The sequence below is a fragment of the Chiloscyllium plagiosum genome, unplaced genomic scaffold (genome assembly GCF_037043375.1).
Source record: "Chiloscyllium plagiosum isolate Xiang-an unplaced genomic scaffold, Cpla_swu_hap1 HiC_scaffold_24, whole genome shotgun sequence".
Classification (NCBI taxonomy): domain Eukaryota; kingdom Metazoa; phylum Chordata; class Chondrichthyes; order Orectolobiformes; family Hemiscylliidae; genus Chiloscyllium; species Chiloscyllium plagiosum.
The window spans coordinates 21,529,041-21,554,394 of record NW_028270162.1 but is presented as its reverse complement, the minus strand read 5'-3'; the positions used below and the strand labels follow the sequence as shown (position 1 = coordinate 21,554,394).

General features: G+C 41.4%; 1 protein-coding gene across 1 annotated transcript in view; it reads right to left on the bottom strand.

The window, feature by feature from the left end:
* LOC122562603 (uncharacterized) overlaps positions 1 to 25,354 on the bottom strand; it is a 269,073-nt gene that overhangs the window by 140,114 nt on the left and 103,605 nt on the right. Inside the window, exons 14-15 of the mRNA XM_087999793.1 lie at positions 19,422 to 19,496; positions 2,962 to 3,018 (exon numbers count right to left, since the gene is read on the bottom strand). Coding sequence (XP_087855919.1) covers positions 2,962 to 3,018; positions 19,422 to 19,496 — 132 coding nt within the window. The remainder of the gene's footprint in view (positions 1 to 2,961; positions 3,019 to 19,421; positions 19,497 to 25,354) is intronic.

Below are 25,354 nucleotides of genomic sequence, written 5' to 3'. Positions count from 1 at the left end.
AAACTGTGAAATTGTAATTAAGTACTTGCTAGAAGCAGGATGTGAGGAAGAGTAATGAGCTATCCATGGGAATCTCAGGTTTGTTGAGATTTAAGTACTGGTGGTCAGCTCATTCCCAGTAGCAGCAACAGAGAAATCAAGGTAGGGAAGGGAAGAGTCAGAGATGGACCAGGTGAAGTCGAGAGAAAGATTGAAATTGAAAGCAAAACTGATGACTTTTTCCAATTCTGGACAACAACTGGAAGCAGTACCAAAAACATCATTGATATATCAGTGAAAGAGATAGCTGGGGTCAAAATAAGTCTGGATCAAGAAATATTCTATCTACCTCACAAAGACATTGGGATAACCAGAACTCATGCATGTGCCCACAGCCACACCCTTGACTTGAAGAAAATGGGATGAGTCAAAGGAGATTTTGTACAAAGTTATAATGAGCTGGGCTAAGGGAGGAGACTGGTGGTAGATGGGGACTATCAGGCCTCTTTTCCAGGAAAAAATGGAAAGCCTTCCAACCATGCTGATGGGGAATGGATGTGTTGAGGGATTGCCCACCATGGTGAAGAGGAGCTATCTAGTGCCAGGAAATTCGAAATTATGGCACAGATGTGAAGCATCAAAAAAAGGTTGAAATTAAGTGGGAAGACACTAAACAGAATCAAGTTAAGAAGAAATATGTTCACTGGGGCAGGAACAGGCTGAAACAATACATGTAGATTTTAGGAAGGAGGTAGAAACAGGCTGGGGGACTAGAAGATTGGAAACTGTGGAGTGGCGAAGATGAGGTCAGTCACAGTGTAGGAAACAATAGCTTCATGTTCAATAGTGCAGTCATGGTTCAGGGAATAAAGAAGGAAATGTCTGAGAGTTGGGACTCAGCCTCTGTAAGGTAGGAGTTGGCTCACCAAACTAAAGCAACATCTTCTTTATCAGTAGGTTTGATAACAAATTCAGGTTTGGACCTTAAAGAACAGAATGCAGCAAGCTCAGAGGGAGACCAGTTACAGTGGGTGAGAGGAGCAGAGAAATTACCACAATGGCCTTGGGGCAGTATGGTGGCTCAGTGGTTAGCACTGCTGCCTCAACAGCAACAGGGACCCGGGTTTGATTCTAGCCTTGGGTGACTGTCTGCGTGGACTTTGCACATTTTCCCTGTGTCTGCGTGAGTTTCCTCCGGTTTCCTCCCACAATCCAAAGATGTGCAGGTTAGGTGAATTGGCTGGGTTAAATTGCCCATAATGTTTAGGGATGTGTAGGTTAGGTGTATTAGTCAAGGGTAAATGTAGAGTAACGGGTCTGGGTGGGTTACTCTTTGGAGGATCGGTGTGGACTTGTTGAGCCAAATGGCCAGTTTTCACACTGTAGGGATTCTACGATCGAGATTGATAGAAGGTATAATCAGATGAGGATAATTCACTAAGGGGCAAAGTGTCATTACTCCTTAGCCATGTTTTTGTTAAGACCATGAAGTCACTGTAATCATCAAAAATAAAAGGCAGGATTAAGGATAAGGAACAGGATGTGGGTGAGTACAAAAGGAAAGGAGTAATTGCCTGGATCTCTTTTCTCTATAAAATAGAATACTGAAGCATGTCTTATAGAGGCATTTACAATTATGAAAGGTTTTGATGGCATTTAAATAGAAAGAATATTTCTTCTCATCCAGTTAAGCATAACTAGAGGCTATCAATACATGATGGTCACCACGAAATCCAATAATAAACTGAGAAGAAACTTCTTGATTCAAATTTTGGTGACAATTAATACGGATGGTTGGAGTGAATAGTTCAGATGGATTTAAGGGGAAGTTGCAGATGCATGTGAGGGAGAAAGAAATAGAAGTATTTATTATAATGATGGATTTATATTAGAAAATATAGCAGGACGCTCGAGTGAAGTATAAACACTGGCATTAATTGGTATATCCAAATGGTCTGTTTCTACATTACATATCCTATGTAATCCTATGACGTCAAGTGTGTACAGAATGGGATTTTACTGCTATCACAAAATCTGTGTTTTTTTTGTTTACTGTTGTCAAGTCCTTTGCACCTTACCCTCATCACTTACACTTCTGAAGAGAATTCTATTGCAATGCTTCGAAACTAATAGGCATGTGGGTGGCAGAGCAACGGGCTTTCTGGCTGCAGTGCTCAAGTGTCTGATGGCTGAAATCCTGGCAACATTACCTGTTTACATTACATTGCCTGGATTACATTACATTGCCAAGAAGCCCCACATTATCACCAGGCATTTGCAGCTGGCAGTGTGAAACAACGAGGAATTCAACAAGCTACTGGCAAAGGCGAAAATGAGGACTGCAGCTGCTGGAGATTAGAGTTGAGATTGTGTTGCTGGAAAAGCACAGCAGATCAAGCAGCATCCGAGGAGCAGGAAAATCGACATTTTGGGCAAAAGCCAAAAATAAGAATCTACTGGTAAAGGTGACCATCGCTCAGGGTCTACTATGCAGGCCATGCTACTACCCAAGAAAATTACCACAGGGAGTATAACTAAAAAGTGAAGAAATAGGATTCAAAGTAGCCTATATAATCCTTCCACTTAGAAAGTGTCTATTACGAGGGGGCATAGCTTTAAATTAAGGGGTGGTAGGTATAGTACAGATGTTAGGGGTAGATTCTTTACTCAGCGAGTCGTGAGTTCATGGAATGCCCTGCCAGTAGCAGTGGTGGACTCTCCCTCTTCATGGGAATTTAAACGGGCATTGGATAGGCATATGGAGGATAGTGGGCTAGTGTAGGTTAGGTGCGCTTGGATCGGCGCAACATCGAGGGCCAAAGGGCCTGTACTGCGCTGTATTTTTCTATGTTCTATGTTCTATGTTAAGTCATATTATTTCAGAACTCAATACAAATGCTGAGAGAACATAGGCAATACATGTAAGAAAATGAGTTTTAAACCTGACAAAAACATCTTTAGTGAAGAATCATGAAAATTTACCTTGATAAGTCAAATCAGTTTGTGTGCTTAGACTGCACAACATAGTCTTCTGTTTACCTGAAATATACAAAAAAACATTACTTATGCAAGGCAGTATGCTGAAGAGAAAAGCTTTACTACAGTAATTGGAAAACACGTGAAACTAATTAATCTAGTCTACGTCCCCTCTTTGCCCCCTCATTTTGTTTTCAGAAAATTATGGAGTGAAATGATTTGTAATTGGAATTTTTGCTGCCTTCAGGAATGGCATTGACTTTGCATTGGACCATATAAAAAAAGTATTTTATGGGATGAACGTGTTGCTGGCTAGGCCAACATTTATTGCCCATTCCTAATTAACCAGAGGACTTCAGACCCACTTTGCTCTGGGTCTGAAGTCACATGCAGGCCAGACCAGGTAAGGATGGCAGTTTCCTTCCCGAAAGCACAATTGTGAACCAGGTGAATTTTTCCTGAGAATTGTTCCATGGTCATCATTAGACTCTTATTTCCAAATTTTAATTGAAATCAAATTCCACCATCTGCCTAGATGGGATTTGAACCCATTTACTAGATTAACACCTCTGGGCCATCACCTCCCCATTTTATGTTGCGTCCCAATAATTACATTTCCAATTATATATTTAGGCCTTACCATTTTTGCTCACAAATTGCTGGAAATGTGAATTGATAAAGTTGCAATAAGGACATTAGGGTATTTGGAACCTCAGTGAACAAAGGGGCAATGCATTCCTTTTTCCAGTGAGATTATATGACAGAATAAAAAAAAGGAAAGACTGAGAAGGAGGATGAATTAGTGGATTAATTCAACATTAAATCAAATATAGAAACAAGAAACAAAAGATCGTATTGAAAGAAAGAATCATAGAAAAAGAAACAAACTAGGAGCAGGAGTAGGCAATTCAGCCCTTCCAGGTAAAAACAATGACTGCAGATGCTGGAAACCAGATTCTGGATTAGTGGTGCTGGAAGAGCACAGCAGTTCAGGCGGCTTCGAGGAGCAGTAAAATCGACGTTTCGGGCAAAAGCCCTTCATCAGAATAAAGGCAGAGAGCCTGAAGCGTGGAGAGATAAGCTAGAGGAGGGTGGGGGTGGGGAGAACGTAGCATGGAGTACAATAGGTGAGTGGGGGAGGTATGAAGGTGATAGGTCAGGGAGGAGGGTGGAGTGGATAGGTGGAAAAGAAGATAGGCAGGTAGGACAAGTCATGGGGACAGTGCTGAGCTGGAAGTTTGGAACTAGGGTGAGGTGGGGGAAGGGGAAATGAGGAAACTGTTGAAGTCCACATTGATGCCCTGTGGTTGAAGTGTTCCGAGGCGGAAGATGAGGCGTTCTTCCTCCAGGCGTCTGGTGGTGAGGGTGCGGCAGTGAAGGAGGCCCAGAACCTCCATGTCCTCGGCAGAGTGGAGGGGGAGTTGAAATGTTGGGCCACAGGGCGGTGTGGTTGATTGGTGCGGGTGTCCCAGAGATGTTCCCTAAAGCGCTCTGCTAGGAGGCGTCCAGTATCCCCAATGTAGAGGAGACCGCATCGGGAGCAACGGATGCAATAAGTGATATTAGTGGATGTGCAGGTAAACCTTTGATGGATGTGGAAGGCTCCTTTAGGGCCTTGGATGGAGGTGAGGGAGGAGGTGTGGGTGCAGGTTTTGCAGTTCCTGCGGTGGCAGGGGAAGGTGCCAGAATGAGAGGGTGGGTTGTAGGGGAGCATGGACCTGACCAGGTAGTCATGGAGGGAACGGTCTTTGCGGAAGGCGGAAAGGGGTGGGGAGGGAAATATATCCCTGGTGGTGGGGTCTTTTTGGAGGTGGCAGAAATGTCGGCGGATGATTTGATTTTTGCGAAGGTTGGTAGGGTGGAAGGTGAGCACCAGGGGCGTTCTGTCCTTGTTACGGTTGGAGGGGTGGGGTCTGAGGGCCGAGGTGCGGGATGTGGACGATATGCATTGGAGGGCATCTTTAACCACGTGGGAAGGGAAATTGCAGTTTCTAAAGAAGGAGGCCATCTGGTGTGTTCTGTGTTGGAACTGGTCCTCCTGGGAGCAGATACGGCAGAGGCGGAGGAATTGGGAATACGGGATGGCATTTTTGCAAGAGGTAGGGTGGGAAGAGGTGTAATCCAGGTAGCTGTAGGAGTTGGTGGGTTTGTAAAAAATGTCAGTGTCAAGTCGGTCGTCATTAATGGAGATGGAGAGGTCCAGGAAGGGGAGGCAGGTATCAGAGATGGTCCAGGAAGGGGAGGGAGGTGTCAGAGATGGTTCAGGAAGAGGAGGGAGGTGTCAATTCAGCCCTTCCAGCCTACACTGCCATTCAATATGATCATGATTGGATTCGCTATCTCAATGCCATTTGTATGAAGGTGTAAGGGGTACTGTACCTTTAAGAGAGTGGAAAAGCTAACAAGGACTTAGACAGGCATAGAGAGTCCGGAATAAGATAACAATGTAACTCTTGGTCAGAACAGCTCGCACTGGCTGGATTGCCATGAGACAATCAAATTTGGCCAATCAGTTTAAATTATGCCCCAATATACCAAACACCAATCAAAGTTGAATTTGGTATTTTGACAATATTAAAAACAATGAAACAATCTGATTTTTGTGGGTTATAAAACTGGAAAAAAATTGAACAGTTGGAAAAAGAACTGCCAAAACACCAAAAGATGTAGGCTGCCAGTAAGAACCCTCTGAGATGTACATGTCTAGAGGAGTTTGCACAGAAAAAAACATCAACACCAATCTGGGGAGCAAATTTACAGAGGAAGATACAAAGAGAAGATTCAACAGTGGCCGGTTTTGAAATCTGAATTTTTCTGTAAATCTTAATTGGGGGGGGGTGGGGGGGTTCATCAGACCAGTATTGTAGAGGGGAAGGTAAAAGATAGGTTTAGATAAATGAGTTGTAAATAATTGTTAGTTAATTATTCTCTGTTCGACTTCAAAAAATTTTTAATGTTTACTTAAAATGGTGATTTTTGGAATAGTTCTTTGCCTTTCGAATTTTCACAGATTACAGCACGGGGTAAATATCTTCTGTGTAGCTGGTTTAAATTAGCGGGGGTGGGAGGGTGGTGGTGGGGTTTACCCTGTGTCCTAACACATTTTCCTGTTTTCTCTTTATAACCGGGTAGGTCCGATCAAGGACAGTAGTGGGAGACTGTGTATTGAGTCGGAAGAGATAGGAGAGGTCTTGAATGAGTACTTTTCTTCAGTATTTATGAACGAAAGGGACCGTTTTGTTGAAGAGGAGAGTGTGAAACGGACTGGTAAGCTAGAGGAGATACTTGTTAGGAAGGAAGATGTGTTGGACATTTTGAACAACTTGAGGATAGACAAGTCCCCCGGGCCTGACGGGATATATCCTGGGATTATGTGGGAAGCAAGAGAGGAAATTGCAGTACCGTTGGCAATGATCTTTTTGTCTTCACTGTCAACGGGGGTGGTACCAGGGGACTGGAGAGTGGCGAATGTTGTGCCCCTGTTCAAAAAAGGGAATAGGGATAACCCTGGGAATTACAGGCCAGTTAGTCTTACTTCGGTGGTAGGCAAAGTAATGGAAAGGGTACTGAGGGATAGGATTTATGAGTATCTGGAAAGACACTGCTTGATTAGGGACAGTCAGCACGGATTTGTGAAGGGTAGGTCTTGCCTTACAAGTCTTATTGAATTCTTTGAGGAGGTGACCAAGCATGTGGATGAGGGTAGAGCAGTGGATGTAGTATACATGGATTTTAGTAAGGCATTTGATAAGGTTCCCCATGGTAGGCTTATGCGGAAAGTCAGGAGGCATGGGATAGAGGGAAATTTGGCCAATTGGATAGAAAACTGGCTAACCGGTCGAAGTCAGAAAGTGGTGGTAGATGGTAAATATTCAGCCTGGAGCCCAGTTCAAGTGGAGTTCCGCAGGGATCAGTTCTGGGTCCTCTGCTGTTTGTAATTTTTATTAATGACTTGGATGAGGAAGTCGAAGGGTGGGTCAGTAAATTTGCAGATGATACGAAGATTGGTGGAGTTGTGGATAGTGAGGAGGGCTGCTGTCGGCTGCAAAGGGACTTAGATATGATGCAGAGCTGGGCTGAGGAGTGGCAGATGGAGTTCAACCCTGCCAAGTGTGAGGTTGTCCATTTTGGAAAGACAAATAAGAATGCAGAATACAGGGTTAACGGTAGGGTTCTTAGTGAGGTGGAGGAACAGAGGAATCTTGGGGTCTATGTTCATAGATCTTTGAAAGTTGCCACTCAGGAGGATAGAGCTTGTAAGAAGGCCTATGGTGTATTAGCGTTCATTAGCAGAGGGATTGAATTCAAGAGTCGTGAAGTGATGTTGCAACTGTACAGGACTTTGGTTAGGCCACATTTGGAGTACTGTGTGCAGTTCTGGTCGCCTCACTTTAGGAAAGATGTGGAAGCTTTGGAGAGGGTGCAGAGAAGATTTACTAGGATGTTGCCTGGAATGGAGAATAGGTCGTACGAGGATAGGTTGAGAGTGCTAGGCCTTTTCTCGTTGGAACAGCAAAGGATGAGGGGTGACTTGATAGAGGTTTATAAGATGATCAGAGGAATAGATAGAGTAGACAGTCAGAAACTTTTTCCCCGGGTACAACAGAGTGTTATGAGGGGACATAAATTTAAGGTGAAGGGTGGAAGGTATAGGGGAGATGTCAGGGGTGGGTTCTTTACCCAGAGAGTGGTGGGGGCATGGAATGCGCTGCCTGTGGGAGTGGTAGAGTCAGAATCTTTGGTGACCTTTAAGCGGCAATTGGATAGGTACATGGATGGGTGCTTAAGCTAGGACAAATGTTCGGCACAACATCGTGGGCCAAAGGGCCTGTTCTGTGCTGTATTGTTCTATGTTCTATGTCTAACCCTTGATGCCTTTAAAAACTAGAAATAATTCATCTCTTTATTGATCATACTCAAAGACCCAGCCTCCGCAACTCTCTTTGGTAGCAAATTCCAAAGGTTGACAACCCTCTCTTTGAAGAATTGTTTCCTTATCTGAGCACTAAATGATCGACCCTTATCCTAAAATTGTGGGCTCTGGTTCTAGACTCCCCAATCAGAAAATACATTTTCCATGCATCTAGTCTGTCTAGTACTGTTATAATTTTATGTTTCCATCAGATTCCTTCTCATTCTTTTAAATTCCAGGGAATACACGCCCAGTTGAACTAATCTCTCCTCTTACAACAGTCTTTTATCTCTCCACCTTTCAGGCACTCTGCCTGTATTCCTGATGAAAGGCTTTTGCCCGAAACGTCGATTTTACTGCTCCTCGGATGCTGCCTGAACTGCTGTGCTTTTCCAGCACCACTCTAATCTAGACTCTGGTTTCCAGCATCTGCAGTCATTGTTTTTAACCTCTTACAACAGTCTTGTCAACCCTTGTATCAGCCTAGTGAACCTTTGCTGAATTCTTTCTATGGCACAGTTTCCTTTCTTAGACTGGGAGACCAAAATTGCACAGTATGCTCCAGATACAATTTTACCAAGGCCCTGTAAAACTGCAATAAGACATCCCTAATTCTGAACTCAAATCATCTTGTAATAAAGATAGCATACCAAGAAATCATTTGCCTTAATTACTTACCTAGACCTGCTCATTTATCATCACTAACTGATGTACAATGACATCCAGATCCCTTTGTGCATACAAATTTCAGAATATATCACAATTTAAACAATATTGTCTGTCTGTTTCTCACATCAAAGTGTACAATTTCACATTTATTCTTGGTGTACTGCCTCTACCATGTACTTGCTTGAACCCCGTCCAGTTTAATAATAACTTTTCTATAACAGTGCCAACAGAACTCTGTACAGTACTTCAGAAGAAGCCTCACCAACTTCCTCTACAATCTCAACATGACATCCCAACTCCTATACTCAAATTTCTGAACAATGAAGGCAAGCATGCTTATTGCCTTCTTAATCAACTGTATTACAAATTTCAAAGAATTATGTACCTGAACCCCTAGGTCTCTCTGTTTTACAACACTCCCCAATGTCCTACCATTAACTGTGTAAGACCTACCAGTGTTTGTATAATCAAAATGCAGTAACTCACATTTATCCAAATTACACTTCATTGGCCACTCCTTAGCCCATTGACCCAATTGATCAAGGTATCTTTGTAATCTTAGAAACCTTCTTCACTGTCCATTTTACCACCAATTTTGGTGTCATCTGCAAACAATGCCAGCCCTATATTCTCATCCAAACCATTTACATAAATGACAAATAAAAGTCATTTTATTGGTGGAACACATCACTAGTCACAGGGCCTCCAGGCCTCCATCACCACCCTATCACCTACTATAAAGCTAATTTTGTATCCAGTTGGCGAGCGCACCTTGAATCCCACGTGATCTAACTTTACTAATTAGTCTACCTTATCAAAGGCTTTACTAAAGTCCAAGTAAACAAAGTCTACTGCTCTGCCCTCATCAATCTTTTTGGCAACTTCATTATAAAACTCAAGCAAGTTTGCAAGACACGATTTTTCTCACACAAAGTCATGCTGACTATCCATAATCAATCCTTGCCCTTCGAATGCATGTAAATTCTGTCTGTCAGAATCACCTCCAACAACTTACCACCTGCTGTCAGACTCAGGTCTATAGTTACTAGGCTTCTCCTTATAGCCTTTCTTAAAAAATGGCACAACATTTGCCCCCTCCAGTCCTCTGGTACTTCACCCGTGTTCATAGATGAGACAAATATTTCTGCTAGGGACCCCGCAATTTCCTACCTAATTTCCCACAGTATCCTGGGATACACTGATCATGTCCTGGAGATTTATCTACTTTTATGTTTCCTAAGACCTCCGGCACTTCCTCTTCTGTATTGTGAACTATTTTAAAGACATCAACATTTATTTTTGAGTTCTCTATCCTCCATTGTTTTCTCAACATCGATGTTAATGTGCAATTATTTTCTTGGAAAATAAGTGACTGACCATTTAATCCCCATCTCATCTTCTTTTTAGAACACTATACCAAACTGCTGTCGCTGTCAACAGTCAGTTTAAATAGTTTCTCAAAATTTGGTGCTGCTAAAACTGGTGTGGTTGTCAACATAACTTTCCAATTGTAAAAGCACTCTTGCATTATTTTTCTCATTTAAATTTATTGCCTTTCTTTGGTAAGATTCTCAGGGGAGACACTACCATGCTAAAATTCAGAATTAAGTTCCAATAAAATTCACTTATTCCCATATTCTGCAGACTTATGCGCTTTGTCTTAGCCACTGAAAAAAGCACTTCTGTATTACTCAATCTGATTACTGAAAGTTCAATGTTTGAATTTTCAGGATTGAATATTACATTTTTTCCCAAGTTTGTGTTGCATTGAGCCTTATTTTGGCGGCATTCTGACAGAAGGCCTAGCAAGCTATCTTACCAAAGCTGCCTTGTTAACCACCTACCCTTACGACCAATTCTGGCCTCACACAGTTTGCAGAATGACTTGCCACTCAATGCTAATCCTGGAATTTTCCAAAATCCGTTGCCATCTCTAAAAGCCCTTTGTGTTGCTGGACAAGCTGGCAGTACAGACCTGCCCTACGTGATTCCTGGCATTTTCCCTAGCTCTGGCAGGCAAGGAGTAATTGGCACTCTGTTGTATGTCTTGCTGGATGGTGTTGTGCAGAGTTAGAACCTTCTCTTCCCTCAGGATCACTAGTGGAGATCATGACACCCGACTATGCCAGCTTGGTCTGAGGTTGCCAATCAGGTTAAAACAGTTTCAGCTATCTTGGGGAATGCACAGCACATTGCAAAAAGGCTATCTTATCTCCAATAACTCATATTCACCTTATCTCGGATTGTGTACACACCTCTTCCCAAGTGCCTTTCCACTGTTATTTCTGCCCTGCGCCATCTTCTATCACTTGCTGTAACCCACTCCAACCCATGAAGCTGCTAATTTTACATGTCCTCAGCACAGCCTAATCACTCACTCAGGATACCTTCCCAACTGCATGAATAGTAACAGCTGTGCCACCTACTTTCATGTCTCTTAATACCTGTCTCCCTGTCACTGGCCACCCGGGTGTTTTCCTGTCTTCCTGGTGGTGGAAATTGAATAAAGATTCGTGCACTTTGTGTCTTTCACTGTGTCTCACACCTGCACACACACACCATGGGTGCTGGGGGAAAAATAAGCACTACCGCACTTAGGCGGTAGTGTGGGGGTTAAAGAAAAAAAATAAAAAAAAATAAAATAAACCGCAAGCACCCCATAACCTGAGCCGCCTAAACAAAAACAAAAAACAAACAAACAGGGACCTACAAAAAAAAAATACCTGTCTCCCTCTCATTGCAGAATTAAAATAGCCACCAATAAGGCAGAAAGACAACATTCAGCTCCTCACCCTTGTGGAAAACATCCTGTCTCTGACAACCTTGAAAGGCTATTTATAAGCCCCTGGCCCAATATTGGAGGATGCCCTTCACTCACTATACCAGACCCTCCTCAGTGAAAGCTATTTTCCGTTGACTTAAATGAAGCTTACTGACAACCATGACAAGCTTCCTTCCCTTGTTTGCGCTCCAGCCAAGTTAAGACAAAAGTAATATGAACCTGTTATTTCTGGTTGAGGGAAGCAAAGTGAAAAGGCAAGGCAAGGCAAGACAATGTAAGACATGGAATCCATGAATATCCAGGTAGGGTCAGGTAGTGAGCAAAGACCCCAGAAATTAGGCCTATTTTAGTCCCTGAGTGCATAATGTGCTTGTTGCAGACTTTTAATGATAATTACTGGTGCATCCCAAAGTGCTCGATTGAAGAGCAGAAGTGCACTGTAAGTCGATTTGATATGTGCCAGGATGGTTTTGAAAGGCTGGCACATATCAGATGCCAATGTCAGTGGATGTGGGGTGCATGTGGCTGGTGCTGATGAAGCATGTTCTAAGATGCTGATGCTCAGAGTCTAACATGAAGATCTTTTGGAGCAAGTGACAATCTAAATTTGCCACATACTTGCTCTGGTTTTCATGGCAAATTTTCTTGACATGTAACTTGTTTGTTAAGCTTGGCAAGAGTTGTTAAGCTGAATATTAGTGAGGCAAGTTGGGCTATTAGCAAGGTATTTAACGAGCAATAATCTTCCTTGATAGGAAACTTGCAGCTGCTGAGCAAGAAATTCATTGTGTTGCTTGTCAAAAGAAACAGATGGCCCCTAGGGAGTACTAAGGACAAAAGGGACTGCAGTGTACAAGTCCACAGATTGCTGAAGGTGTCAGCATGGGAGGTAGGGTGGTGAAGAAGGCATATGGGATGCTTGCCTTCAAGAGTCTGGTATAGAATGTAGGAGCAAAGAAGTCTTGTTGCAACTTTATAAAGCATTGGTTAGGCCACAGATGGAATACTGTATGCAGCGCTGGTCACCACACAACTGGAAGGACATGACTGCACTACAGAGGGTGCGGGGTAGAGACATCTGGATGTTGCCTGGGATAAAAAGTCTCAGCTATAAAGAGAGACTGAGTAGGTTGGATTTGTTTTCACTGGAGCAGAGGAGGCTGAGGAGTGATCTGATTGAGGTGTACAAAAATATGAGAGACATAGATAGGGTAGATCTTGAGAATCTTTTCTCCATGGCAAATGTCCCAAAGACAGCCCAAGTGTAAGGTGAGGAATAATAGGTTTAGAAGGAATTTGAGGAAACATTTTTTAACCCAGAAGGTGGTAGAAATATGGAACATGTTGTTTGATAGGTACTCTTCTAATGTTTAAGAAGCATCTGGATGAGCACTTAAAATGACAGGGCATAGTATGCCATCAACCAAATGCAGGTAAATGGGATTAGTAGAGTTTAGTGTTCATTGGTAAGCACAGACACGATGGGCCGAAGAGCCTGCTTCTATGCTGTGTGACTCTTTGAATAACATAAAAGATGGAATGAGATGCTCTTGATGTCAAGATGGACCTTGCTGGGCTTCTCAATTGATTCTGCCACAAATCCCACTATTGCCCACATTGCTCAGACCTCTATAAAATGCCATTCTTAATTTCTCATTCATTTTGATTTATTCCCTATTTCTTTCACCATGGTAAATACACTTGAGTATCCACTCTGCCTTGGAGTCTGTTTAACAAATTAATATGAGAAACTTGCTGATGTTTACTTTAGGATACTCATCACATAATGCACCTATTTCTTTTTATTTGATAAAGTACAGTGAACCTTGCTTTTAATGGTTCCCAGGAACAGGTAACAATACTAATACCTTGTCACCAGCAAAACAATTCTCAACTTTGTTATTTTCTATCTTCACTAGTTTGTATTATTTGTTAAACCAACCCTTTGGCCAACTCATAACTTTTGGTTAGCTTTTTTGTGGAAATACACTACATAGGTTGGAAATATAATCTCTGAGCCTTGGTTTGGTTCCTCTTGCTTGATGTCTATTTATCAGTTCAAAAAAACTAAATCCTGTGGACTCATTATGAGCATCCATAATGGTAAACAAAAGCAAGGAAATTTCTTTATCCTAGTCATTAGGACATTCCTGATAATAAGTTCTAATCATACTGTTTAAAGCTTGATGCCATCTTTCTAAAGTTCCTTGAGATTATGGATGATAAATTAAAGATATAAATTGTTTTAATCCCAAAGTATACATTATATCTTAATATTTGTAACAATTTGAATCTTGAACTGATTGTATTTATTTGGGTAATCCATATCCTGAAAAATGCTGACCTAATATTTGCACTACCTGGTTTGCTGTAATTTTCCACAAATTGCCTCAGAAATTCTTGTTGACACATGCATAGCTGTTAAAAATATATTGAGTTTCACTCTTGGTTTTAAGCAGGGACCTACAAAGTCTCTTAAGACTGTGCAAAATAGTTCTTTGAAAGCTGGTATCAGAATTAAACACACAAGTTTAATTGATGCTTAATGTTTCCCAACTACTTGACAATAATGGCATGGCTGGCAAAATTCAATCACATATTTATGTAATCTTTGTCAAAATATTTCAGCATTTTAGTCTGTGTTTTCTAATACACAAGTGATTTGCCATTGGAATTTTGTGAGTTACTCTTCTTTGATATAGTACTCATATAAACCCACCACTCAGTGGACAAATGCCTATTCCTGATTGGTAGGTAGTTGAAGTTATTTCCATTTCCACATCAGTAATTTATCTTTTGAAAAATAACACTCATGTACTGAATTAATCCACAAATGCCAGTATTCATCACCAAGTCATCCTTAATTTCACATGAAAAGTCCTTGATTTTAGTACCGCCTCATTCAGAGTCAGCTACCAGTGTTAGCATCTCTGACAATCACAACATGTACTGGTTCTGATTCAATTTCTGAGTAGGCTATTCAGTATCTGTCTCTCAATTTAGCATCCTCTTAGGCTATACTAACTGCTAGAGGCTACAGAAAAACCAGTGAGATTAATTGGCGCATATACACTTGGTGCAGAGAATAGGAATCAATCAGACAGCATGACAGACCAGATAATTGCTTTGATTGCAGCTGTGAACAAATGTAAATGCATTCCTGAGTGTGCAGATTAGATTAAATAAATCCCAAGAGTTACCTGAATCCAAAGGAAGAGGCCACATTTCCCTATGGTGAGGCAAGTAAGTCTGTAGTGATATTGTGGGATCCTGGGGACAGTCAAATTCTACTCTTGGGAAAATACATGATCTTCCCACCTGAGAATGCACTATGTGCCGAGGTGTAGATAAAAGGAATTGATGGAGGCTACATGTTCGTCCCTCTTTATTGGATGCAACTGGTATACCATTTTTTTTATTAAGACCAATGACTGTGGGAATTGCTCATGGATGGAATCGGCTTGCTTCCCCATAACGACATGGCAGAAATAAGGATAGTAGTTGTCTGTAAGAAGCCCATGATTTCATGTAAACCGAACAGCATGAGAAAGTGTCTAGCATTTTTACTGACTGTGGTGACATAGTCTATGACCAGACAAATTCAACCAGTGGAGGCTGAGGAGGCATCACAAGCAGAAGAACCTCCAGTTTTGTACCTGAAACATTTCTCAGGAGTACTGAAAGACCCCAAGGAAGTAATAAATAAAACTTCCTTAGTAGCAACCCAACAAGTGGATTGTCTGTTAAAAACACCAGCTCAGGCAGCTTACACTGAAACCGACAGAAGCAATCTCTGAATGTTACTACATTAAAAAATGAAATCCTTGTGAGGAAACGGGAGACTTCCTTAGAAACCTGCAAATGAGGAGTGAGCAGTGATCCATCAGACAGTGGTGCCACTGAGGTACTGTAGGGAAATATTACATATATCTTATGAAATTCAAATGGCTGGGCATGTCATTATATGCAAAATCCAAGTGTACAACAACTACCACTTCTATTAGCTCTGGCTCCAACAGACTAATGGGTCTGTTTCTGTGCTGTATGACTGTATCACTCTATATCCAATTCTTTACCCACAAATGCTTCTAGGACATCACTGATGTCACTGATGTCATTTTCGTCAGAGCACACCTGTTAATATCCTTTCCTGCAATGCGTAGAGTCCAGCAGCCGAAGCAATTACATTTTTCACCATCAATGGCTTCCCCTGGATGCAAGGCACTACAAGCTGCACACGCACTGCTTTGAGAGTGTCCAATCACTAGTCTGCAGAGCTTGACAACAAAAAATGCTTCCATCAATGTTCAACCAACAATTGTAGCCAGATTTTAGATGTCTGCTTCTGGTAATCTGGGAGCTACCATGATGCATACATATTGGAAAATTCACAGGTTCCTACATCCTTCCAAAGTCCTCAGTCATATAGGGCTGGCAACTGGGAGGCAAGGGCTACCCTTTCCAAACACGGCTGATGACACCTGCACAAAATCCTCCGTCCGACACAATGCTGTCTATGCTTCCACCAAAGACACAGTGAAACAGGCCACAGGCCTCCTGAGAATGTGGTTTTGATGCCTGGGCCTGCAGAGTCTTGCTGTATAGCACAGAAGGGGCATCGCATCATTGTGGAATTTGTGCCCTTCGCAACTAGAGCTAACAAAAGGAGGTTATCTTGCAAGCAGAAAAACTGGAGGATCAACTCCAATTTTCTAAGGGTGAAGATAAAGATGCAGTTCAGGACATTGATTGGAGGGACATCAAAGAAAAATTATGCAGTAATGCATCATTAGATGCAAAAGTCCTAGTTGAAATTCCATGCAGGATAAATGTGCTGCACTCAGACTTCTTTCCAATATCTAACTTTCTGTTGTTATTTTTTAAAATTCACTCATGGGACATGGGCAATGCTGACTGGCTAGCATTTATTCCTACTTGTCTTTGAGAAAGTGGTGGCGAGCTGCTAATCAGTGCAGTCCATGTACTATAGGTAGAACCACAATGCTGTTAGGGAGGGAATTCCAGGATTGTGGTCCACCATAGGAAATGCAATATATTTCCAAGTCAAGATGGTAAGTGGTTTGGAGGGGAACTTGCAAGTGGCAATGCTACCAAGTACTTGTTGTCCTTGTCCTTTTTTACAATAATTACTTGAATATTAATTGAAGATCAGTTTATATTAGATTTTCTGTTCCATGTTTTAATTTAAATATTTCAAGCCTTCAAGATGGAAGTGGTTGTGGGTTTGGAAAGTGCTATCTAAGGAACTTTAATGAATTTCTACAGTGCATCTTGTAGACAGTTCACACTGCTGCTACTGAGTGTCAGTGGTGGAAGGAGTGGATGTGGTGCCAATCAAGTGAGCTGCTTTGTCCTGAAAGGTTTTAAGCTTCTAGAGTGTTGTTGGAGCTGTACTCATTCAGGCAAATGAGACTATTTCATCACATTCCTGACTTGTGTCTGGTGAACAGGTTTTGGAGAATCGGGAGAATCACTGCAGTATTCTGAGCCTGATAGTGGCACTTATCGTCATGAATAAAAAAAAATGACCCTTCTTCCTGTCTTGCAGGGCATTGTGGATCATCTAGAATATTGCACTGACACATATTGCACTCTCATTACAGCTGGCTATGTCTGGTGATGTGGCACCCTTTGCTATCATCAATAAGAAACACTGCTCTCCATTCTACCACGCTGTTGAATCAGGATCACCAGATCCTTGTTGACAAACTGAGGAAGTGACTTGTCTTTCTGGGTCTTGAGGATAATAATGCAGGGCAACAGCGTGAAGAAGAGTTCTTGGTCTGCTGCATCTTTAAGTGGTGCGCAGATAAGATTTAAATATAGAGGCAATGGTGTGAATGTTTCAATATTCTGGCAGTAGTAAGTATTTGTAACTCTCATGCCACACAATTCCATGAGATGAAAGATGAAGAGTCTTGTTGCACAATTAAAGATGAGGAGCAGATGACTGTGTGAAAAAAGTCACCATCTGGCATGGCAAATCAGGCACCATGAATCTCAATTGAAAAAGCAGTTTGCCAAGAAATAGGAAAACTCAGCCCTATGTTTAGATATTTGTGTTGAGATTTTCTAACTCTTCTATTTATAATTGAAAGCTTTGATTTTTCTTTTTCTGTGTAATAAACTAATGTTCTGTTTTCAAGAATATCTGCAGCCTAATGTGGATATGTCTCAGGGACTAACCACCACTTTAACCAATTAAATATTTGATCTAACAAGCCAAGTTTCATTCTGCAATCTTACTCCTCAGTATTAGTTAACATCTGGGATTATAACAAAAGTTAATTTACAAAGCAACTCAGGAGATAATTGTTCCAAAATTTACTGAATGAAGATGTGGACTTTATATTACATAATAATTTGGCAGGTATGAAATTCTTGGCATCTCTGTGAGTTTAAGACCAGCAGATAAGTTGAGAGAAATGGAGTTTTTGCCAGAAGAACATTCAGGACTGCTCCATGCTTGAGCAGTAGCAAAAGCCCAAGCTAATAAGCCTCATCAGGATAAAGTGAAAAAAAGTGACTATCCCGGGGCCAAACAATTTTAGGATCAGAAATCCAAAAATATCAAAGGCAGCATCAGAAACTAGTCTCTACTAAGAAAACCAGATCATGCATGGAAGATTAGTTTGCTAGTGATGAACATGAAGTGGCGACAACACTTGTGCATCAGCTAGAGGAAACAAATCACATAAATGAAGGCTTGAAATACTTAAATTAAAACATGGAACAGAAAATCTAATATAAACTGATCTTCAATTAATATTCAAGTAATTATTGTAAAAAAGGCATTGAACAGAAGAAATTGCCAATGAATGGGAACAGTTGATTGAATGCCAGGTTAAATTCCTGGACTATCAAACACAGGAACTTTGTGTTGAAATCATAAATGAAAGTTTTGAGCTCCAGTGCCATGTGGAGAACAAGAAAGTTGAGCTATGTATTTTAGATTCAGCTGACTTTAAAAGCACTCATGGAATTTTTAAGGAACAGAATGAGGAACTGATTGGAGCAGAGGCTCAGCTGAATGATAAGATTGACCAACCTGAAAGGAATTGGACAATAAGAGAGGAAAGAAATGTTTGCAGGAAACTGTGAAAGAAGTGGAAATGAAAGCACCAGTTTTGAAGAATCAGTGGAACCAAAATGAATAACAAGAAAATGACTTCTCTTGACACAGGTTTAGTCATCTGAAACAACATTTCCTATGGCGGATTGAGAGAGACAACATTGAAGCTAGTTGTCAATCAGAAGAATATGCTTTCTTTAACAAACTTAAAGGTACTGTTGATTACTAGTTAATGCATCCTCAAATGATGAATCAGTAATCCACAGTGAAAGGCAAAATGGGGTCCTCTTTTCAGAAATGTATTGTCTACTGCCAAGTCTGGCTCAGTAGAAGGATGACAGACAAAGCTGCAATCAATGGCACATCTCCTGACCTCTCAAAACATCTTCAACGCCTACAAAATCAAGTCAGAAGTATAACAGACAACAATCAGCACAATGATAAAATATGAATGTAGTACATTGTATCTTTTGAATCCATAAAAATTAATTCAATGGTATCTTTAGTGCTGCATCCTATATCACCAATGGCATGTTAGCAAAACGATGAAAACATCCAACTCCCCGTTACACAGCATCGTGAGATGCCAGCATCATTGCAGGCACCACCACTTTCTGAGAGAAATTTGGGATGGCATTAAATGGAGTCAGTCCATGTGGCCCACATTCCAAGAACAGGGAATTATAATATTTCTTTGCTGTCTTCAACATTTTGTTTCCTTTCAGTATCCATCAGAACTTAATCCTAACTTAAAAATAGAACAAAATAATTCTTTACTTTTAACTTAAGTTTTATGGTCATGATGAACAAAGTAAATATTTTTGGACATGTAATTAATGATTACATATACAATGTTTAATACCTACTAACAATTCCAGTTTAAACGTTCCTGCAAATAATTTCTAGAATCATATCATCTGTTACTCAAAATTCTCAGTGGAGGCATCAAAATGAGTTTCAGAGAAATGGTGCATATGAAGAATGAAACAGATAATGAATATTACCTTTACCTGGACGACCACATTTTTCTGTTTGTGTGCCACTATCATGTAACACTGCACATTCTTTCCCAAAAGCTTGTAAAACTGAAATGAAAAGTTAGCACAATTTAGGGATATGTATGCACTAAAAAGGATACTACTTCAAAGCATTCATAAAAAAAGCCTGCTTGGATAAACTTCAAGTTTAAAGAGTGAAGAAGGGCAGAGAAAAATTTTCTATGTTGATATCATGATAATATGATTCAGCATAATCTACATCAAATAACTTTTAAGAAGAATACAATTTTAAAAATGTATCATGGTTGTAACATGGAATCATGATGTGTAATTAACTCATACCATTGGAAAATAATGCAAGCAGCATACAAATTCCGTGCTATAAACATATTTCCAGAACTGCAGCATGCTGCTTCAATCTTAAAACGGACCAATTAAAGCCTGCCTGCATTTAGATTAGATTACATTACAGTGTGGAAACAGGCCCTTCGGCCCAACAAGTCCACATCGACCCGCCGAAGCGAAACCCACCCATACCCCTAACCTAACACTACGGGCAATTTAGTATGGCCAATTCACCTGACCTGCACATCTTTGGACTGTGGGAGGAAACCGGAGCACCCGGAGGAAACCCACACAGACACGGGGAGAACGTGCAAACTCCACACAGTCAGTCGCCTGAGGCGGGAATTGAACCCCGGACTCTGGCGCTGTGAGGCAGCAGTGCTAACCACTGGGCCACCGTGCCGCCCTTTAAAACTGAGCAGCTCTTTGGCTAGAAATGGGGCGAAACATGATGAATAGTACACCAGGTCAGAAAGAAGACTCCGAGATTCTCAGATTTCATGCTAATCGGCCTGAGTCCAGAAGGATCAAAAAAGATGAGAAAAGATCTCTACAGCAGAGGAACATGAGGCCCTGCAGATAGACACCGCAAAGGCAATTTGAGCAAATAGTTGATGAATTCAATGCTAGGACAATGGCCTCGAAAGAGGCCTGACTGCAGTGTCAGAAGAAGTTTAATTATTTCACACAGGTGGTCAAGATAAATAAAATGACTTCAAATTCTATATTCCATTAACTTTCTTTTATTCGGCCAAGGAATGGAGGCTTTGCTGGCTAGGTCAGCATTCGCACAACCCTAATTGCTCTTTAGAAGGTCGTGCTGAGTTGCCTCGAGTGGCAAGTCACAGTAGTGTGAATCTGCTCCCTTGACATTTGAGGTAATAGAGATTAGACGTATTAATAAAGGAGTCTTGATGGATTACTGCAGTCTATCTTGTAGATGATTCATACTGCCTCCACTGTGTGTCAGTGATGAAGTGGGTGAAGGCTGAAGGTGGTTCAGGACTGCTAATGAAACGTGATGCTTAGACCTGAATAGTCTTAACCTCTTCAGCTTTTTTGACTCTGTACATACTTGGCCAGTGGATACAATTCCATTACACTCCTAAATTATCCCTCGTAGATGGGAACAAGAATTTACTCATAGCAGAATTCCTGAACTCTGACTTGCTGTTGTAGCTACAGTAATTGTATTACTGGTTCAGTTCATTTTTTTGCTAAAAACAGAATGTTGATATGGTGAATTCTGCAATACTAATGCCATTATGTCTGCAGGAAGTGTCTTTGTTTGGAATTCTATCAGATTACATGGATTGGTTGAAGTGGCAATTAGAGGCAATAAGAAATATGCAGGAGCGGGGAGTGTGATGGATAACAGTTATAGGAAGGAAGAAAAGCCGCAGTTACAGTCAAGTGGATAGGTTACCTCCAGGAAAGGTAGGAGAGGGAGGCAGGTAGTGCAGGAGTCTCCTGTGGCTATCCTCATCTCAAACATGTTTTGGAAAATGTAGAAGGTGATGGACTCTAAGGGGAATGTAGCATGGACAGCCAAGTTTCTAATACTAAGAATGACTCTAATGTAATGAGTGATATGTCAGGTTCTAAACGATTATGATGGGGAATCTCTAGTCCGAGGAATTGACAGACATTTCTGCAGCCAGCAGTCAAAAATCAGAATGGTGCATTGCCTCCCAGGTGCCAGGATCAAGGGTATCTTGGAGAGGGTGCAGAATGTTCTCAAAGGGGAGAGGAACCAGCAGGAGGTCATTGTACACATCGGAACTAATGACATAGGAAGGGAAAAGGATTCTAAAGGGAAAATATAGAAAGTCAGACAGGAACTTAAAAAGGAGGTCCTCGAGGGTAATAATATCTGGATTACTCCCAGTGTTATGAGCTAGTGAGGATAAGAATAGGAGGATAGAGCAAATGAATGTGTGGCTGAGAAGTTGGTGCAGGGGAGAAGGGTTCACATTTTTGGATCATTAGAATCCTTGCTGGGGTAGAAGTGACCTGTACAAGAAGGACGGATTGCACCTGACTTGGAAGGGGGCTAATATACTGGCAGGGAGATTTGCTAGAGCTGCTCGGGAGGATTTAAACTAGTAAGGTGGGGGGGAGGGGGGGCGCTGGGACCAGGAAAATAGTGGAAAAAATGATCAATCTGAGACGGTTGGGTATGTTGGGAAAAGGAGTGAGTCAACCAGTCAGGGTAGGCAGGAACAAAGCAGAGAACAAGGTAGGACTGATAAATTAAACTGCATTATTTAACGCAAGAGTCCGAACAGGGAAGGCAAATGAACTCAGGGCATGGTTAGGAACATGGCACTGGGATATCATAGGAATTTCATCGACATAGCTCGGGGATGGACAAGACTGGCAACTTAATGTTCCAGGATACAAATGCTATTGGAAGAATAGAAAGGGGGCAAGGGTGGGGTGGGGGGGAGGTGCGTTTTTGTTAAGGGATAGCATTATGGCTGTGCTCAGGGAGAATACTTCTGAGAACACATCAAAGAACGTTATTTGCGTGGAACTGAGAAATAAGAAAGGGATGATTACCTTACTGGGATTGTATTATAAACCCCACCCCACTGAGGAGAAGGGCATGGAAGATATAGAATGTGGGGAATTAGATAGTGGCATCTTGAAAAATATCCATATTACAAAGGAGGAGGTGCTGGATGTCTTAAAATGCATAAAAGTGGACAAATCACCAGTACTTGATCAGGTGTACCCTAGAATTCTGTGGGGAGCTAGGGAGGTGATTTCTGGGCTCCTTGTGAGATATGTGTATCATTGATAGTCACAGGTGAGGTGCTGGAACACTGGCAGTTGCCTAACCTGGTGCACTATTTAAGAAATGTGGTAAGGAAAAGCCAGGGAACTATAGACCAGTGAGCCTGACATCAGTGGTGGGCAAGTTGTTGGAGGGAATCCTGAGGGACATAATTTACCTGTATTTGGAAAGGCAAGGACTGATTAGGGATAGTCAACATGGCTATGTGCGTGGGAAATCATGTTTAATTAACTTGATTGAGTTTTTGAAAAGGTAAGGAAGAAGTTTGATGAGGGTAGAGTGGTGGACGTGATATAAATGGACTTTAATAAGGTGGTTGACAAGATTCCTTATAGAATACCGGTTAGTAAGGTTAGATTTCATGGAATACAGGGAGAACTCGTCATTTGGATACAGAATGGGCTCGAAGGTAGAAGACAGAGGGTGGTGGTGGAGGGTTGGCTTTCAGACTGGAGGCCTGTGACCAGTGGTGTGCTGGGTCCACTGCTTTTCATCATTTATATAAATGATTTGGATGTGAACGTATGAGGTATAGTTAGTAAGTTTGTAGATGACACCAAAATTGGAGGTGCGATGGACAGCAAAGAAGGTTACTTCGGAGTACAACAGAATCTTGATCAGATGGGCCAATGGGCTGAGAAATGGCCAATGGAGTTTAATTTAGATAAATGTATTGTGCTGCATTTTGGAAAGGCAAATCAGAGCAGGACTTATGCTTATAATGGTACGGTCTTGTGGAGTGTTGCTGAACAAAGAGACCTTGAAGTGCAGGTTCATAGTTTCTTGAAAGCAGAGTTGCAAGTAGACAGGAGAGTGAAGAATACATTTGGTATGCTCTCCTTTATTGGTCAGACCATAGAGTATAGGAGTTGGGAGGTCATGTTGCAGCTGTACAGGACATTGGTTAGACCACTTTTGGAATACTGTGTGTAATTCTGGTCTCCCTCCTACTGGAAGGATGTTGTGAAACTTGAAAGGGCTCATAAAAGATTTATAAGGATGTAGCCAAGATTAGAGGATTTGACCTATAGGGAGAGGCTGAATAGGCTGGGGCTGTTTTGCATGGAGTGTCGGAGGCTAAGGGGTGACTTTATAAAGGCTTATAAAATCATGAGGGGCATGGATAGGGTAAATAGATAGGTCTTTTCTCTGGGTTAGGAGAGTACAGAGCTAGAGGCCATAGGTTTAGGGTGAGAGGGGAAAATTTTAAAAGGGACCTAAGGGGCAACTTTTCACACAGAAGGTGGTGCATGTACGGAATGAGCTGCTAGAGGAAGTGGTGGGTATATTAATCGGAAGAGATTAGAGGGATATGGGTCAAGTGCTGGCAAATGGGACTAGATTAGGTTAGGCTGTCTGGTCAGCATGGACAAGTTGGACCAAAGGTTCTGATTCTGTGCTGTACATCTCTATACTCTTTGACTCGATTTTTGCTCGGCTCCTTAATGCCATTCTAAATCAAATGCTGTCTTGATCGTGCATGCAGTTGCTCTCTCATCACCTCCAAAATGCAGTTCATTACATGATATCAGTACAGAGCCTTGGTTCAAGAATAGACAAAAGAGCTAAACTCCAGAGATCATGAGAGGGTGACAGCTTTTGACCTATCCGCCCAAATATGATATTGTCTAGGTTTGATGCATTTGAACTGAGACTGCTTTAGTAGATCCAAAATGAGTATGGGGATCCATGCTCTTGCAATCCAGAAAATTGGAACATGGTGAATGTTAAGGAAAAGCAGTCTAATTGCAAACTACTGCAAATTTAGTCATGAGGGTGGACTGTGATCAGTTGTATCTGTCCTGCTAAGTTGGTCTGGACATTGGACAGGGAGGGGGTTCACGTATAATCTGTGGGTTTTTTACAAGTCAGTTCATGACATTATCAAGATTGTTCAAGTCATTGTACTTGGCCGCTGAGAGAATGGTCACAGTGATAAGGGAAAATTGCAGATATTATGGGGTGACCAAGTTGTATTCATGAAGTGGGGTGGGGAGGACATGGATGGGTACATAAAGTATGTCATGGTCACTTTGACCTTGATATCACAATGAGGGATATGTAGAATTGAAGTAAGTCGTGGGTCAATCACTCAAATAAAAAGTTGAAACCTCATTGTATTTATCCGAAAATCTATTGAGCAATAATGTCTCAAGGTGGAAAACTGAGTTTCCAAAGGAAGAAACGTAAGTCACTGCTTTTTCCAAGTAGATGGAGCTCAACTTGGCAATGTGAAACTTTCTGCAGGGCCACTGTGGTAATCATAACTGCAATGATTAAATAATGCTATTCATTTGCTTTCAATTTATAATTAATCTGGAAGTCAACATTCAACACAGCATCCAATTCCGAAACGCACTTACGAAATAATCATTGGGAGTAAAAAGTACTCACTGATTGCCACCTTGTGATCACTAGATCAACAAAACTTAATAGAACAAGGCTTTCTCAATTACAACTTTATCTTACCAATTAGCCAAGCCACACAGTCCCAAAGTTGAAAACTCACATATTATAGTTGCCGCATCCTCACATACAACAGGAACTGTGCCCAGGCATAACTATTGAGGTTCATGGGAGTTGCTAGGATGGGGCTCTTGGCAGTTGTCTACTAGTAATGGAAAATGGACACTTTGATGGATTATACTTAGCCCTAATTCTTTTGAGTATTCAGTTCATTGCACTTAGATCTTTGTGCATGCTACATATTACCCTCTATGAGAACATGCCATTCAACTTCACTGTGAAGAACTACAGGGCTCAGGCATGTCTTTAAGAACACATGAAGTCAATGTTAGGT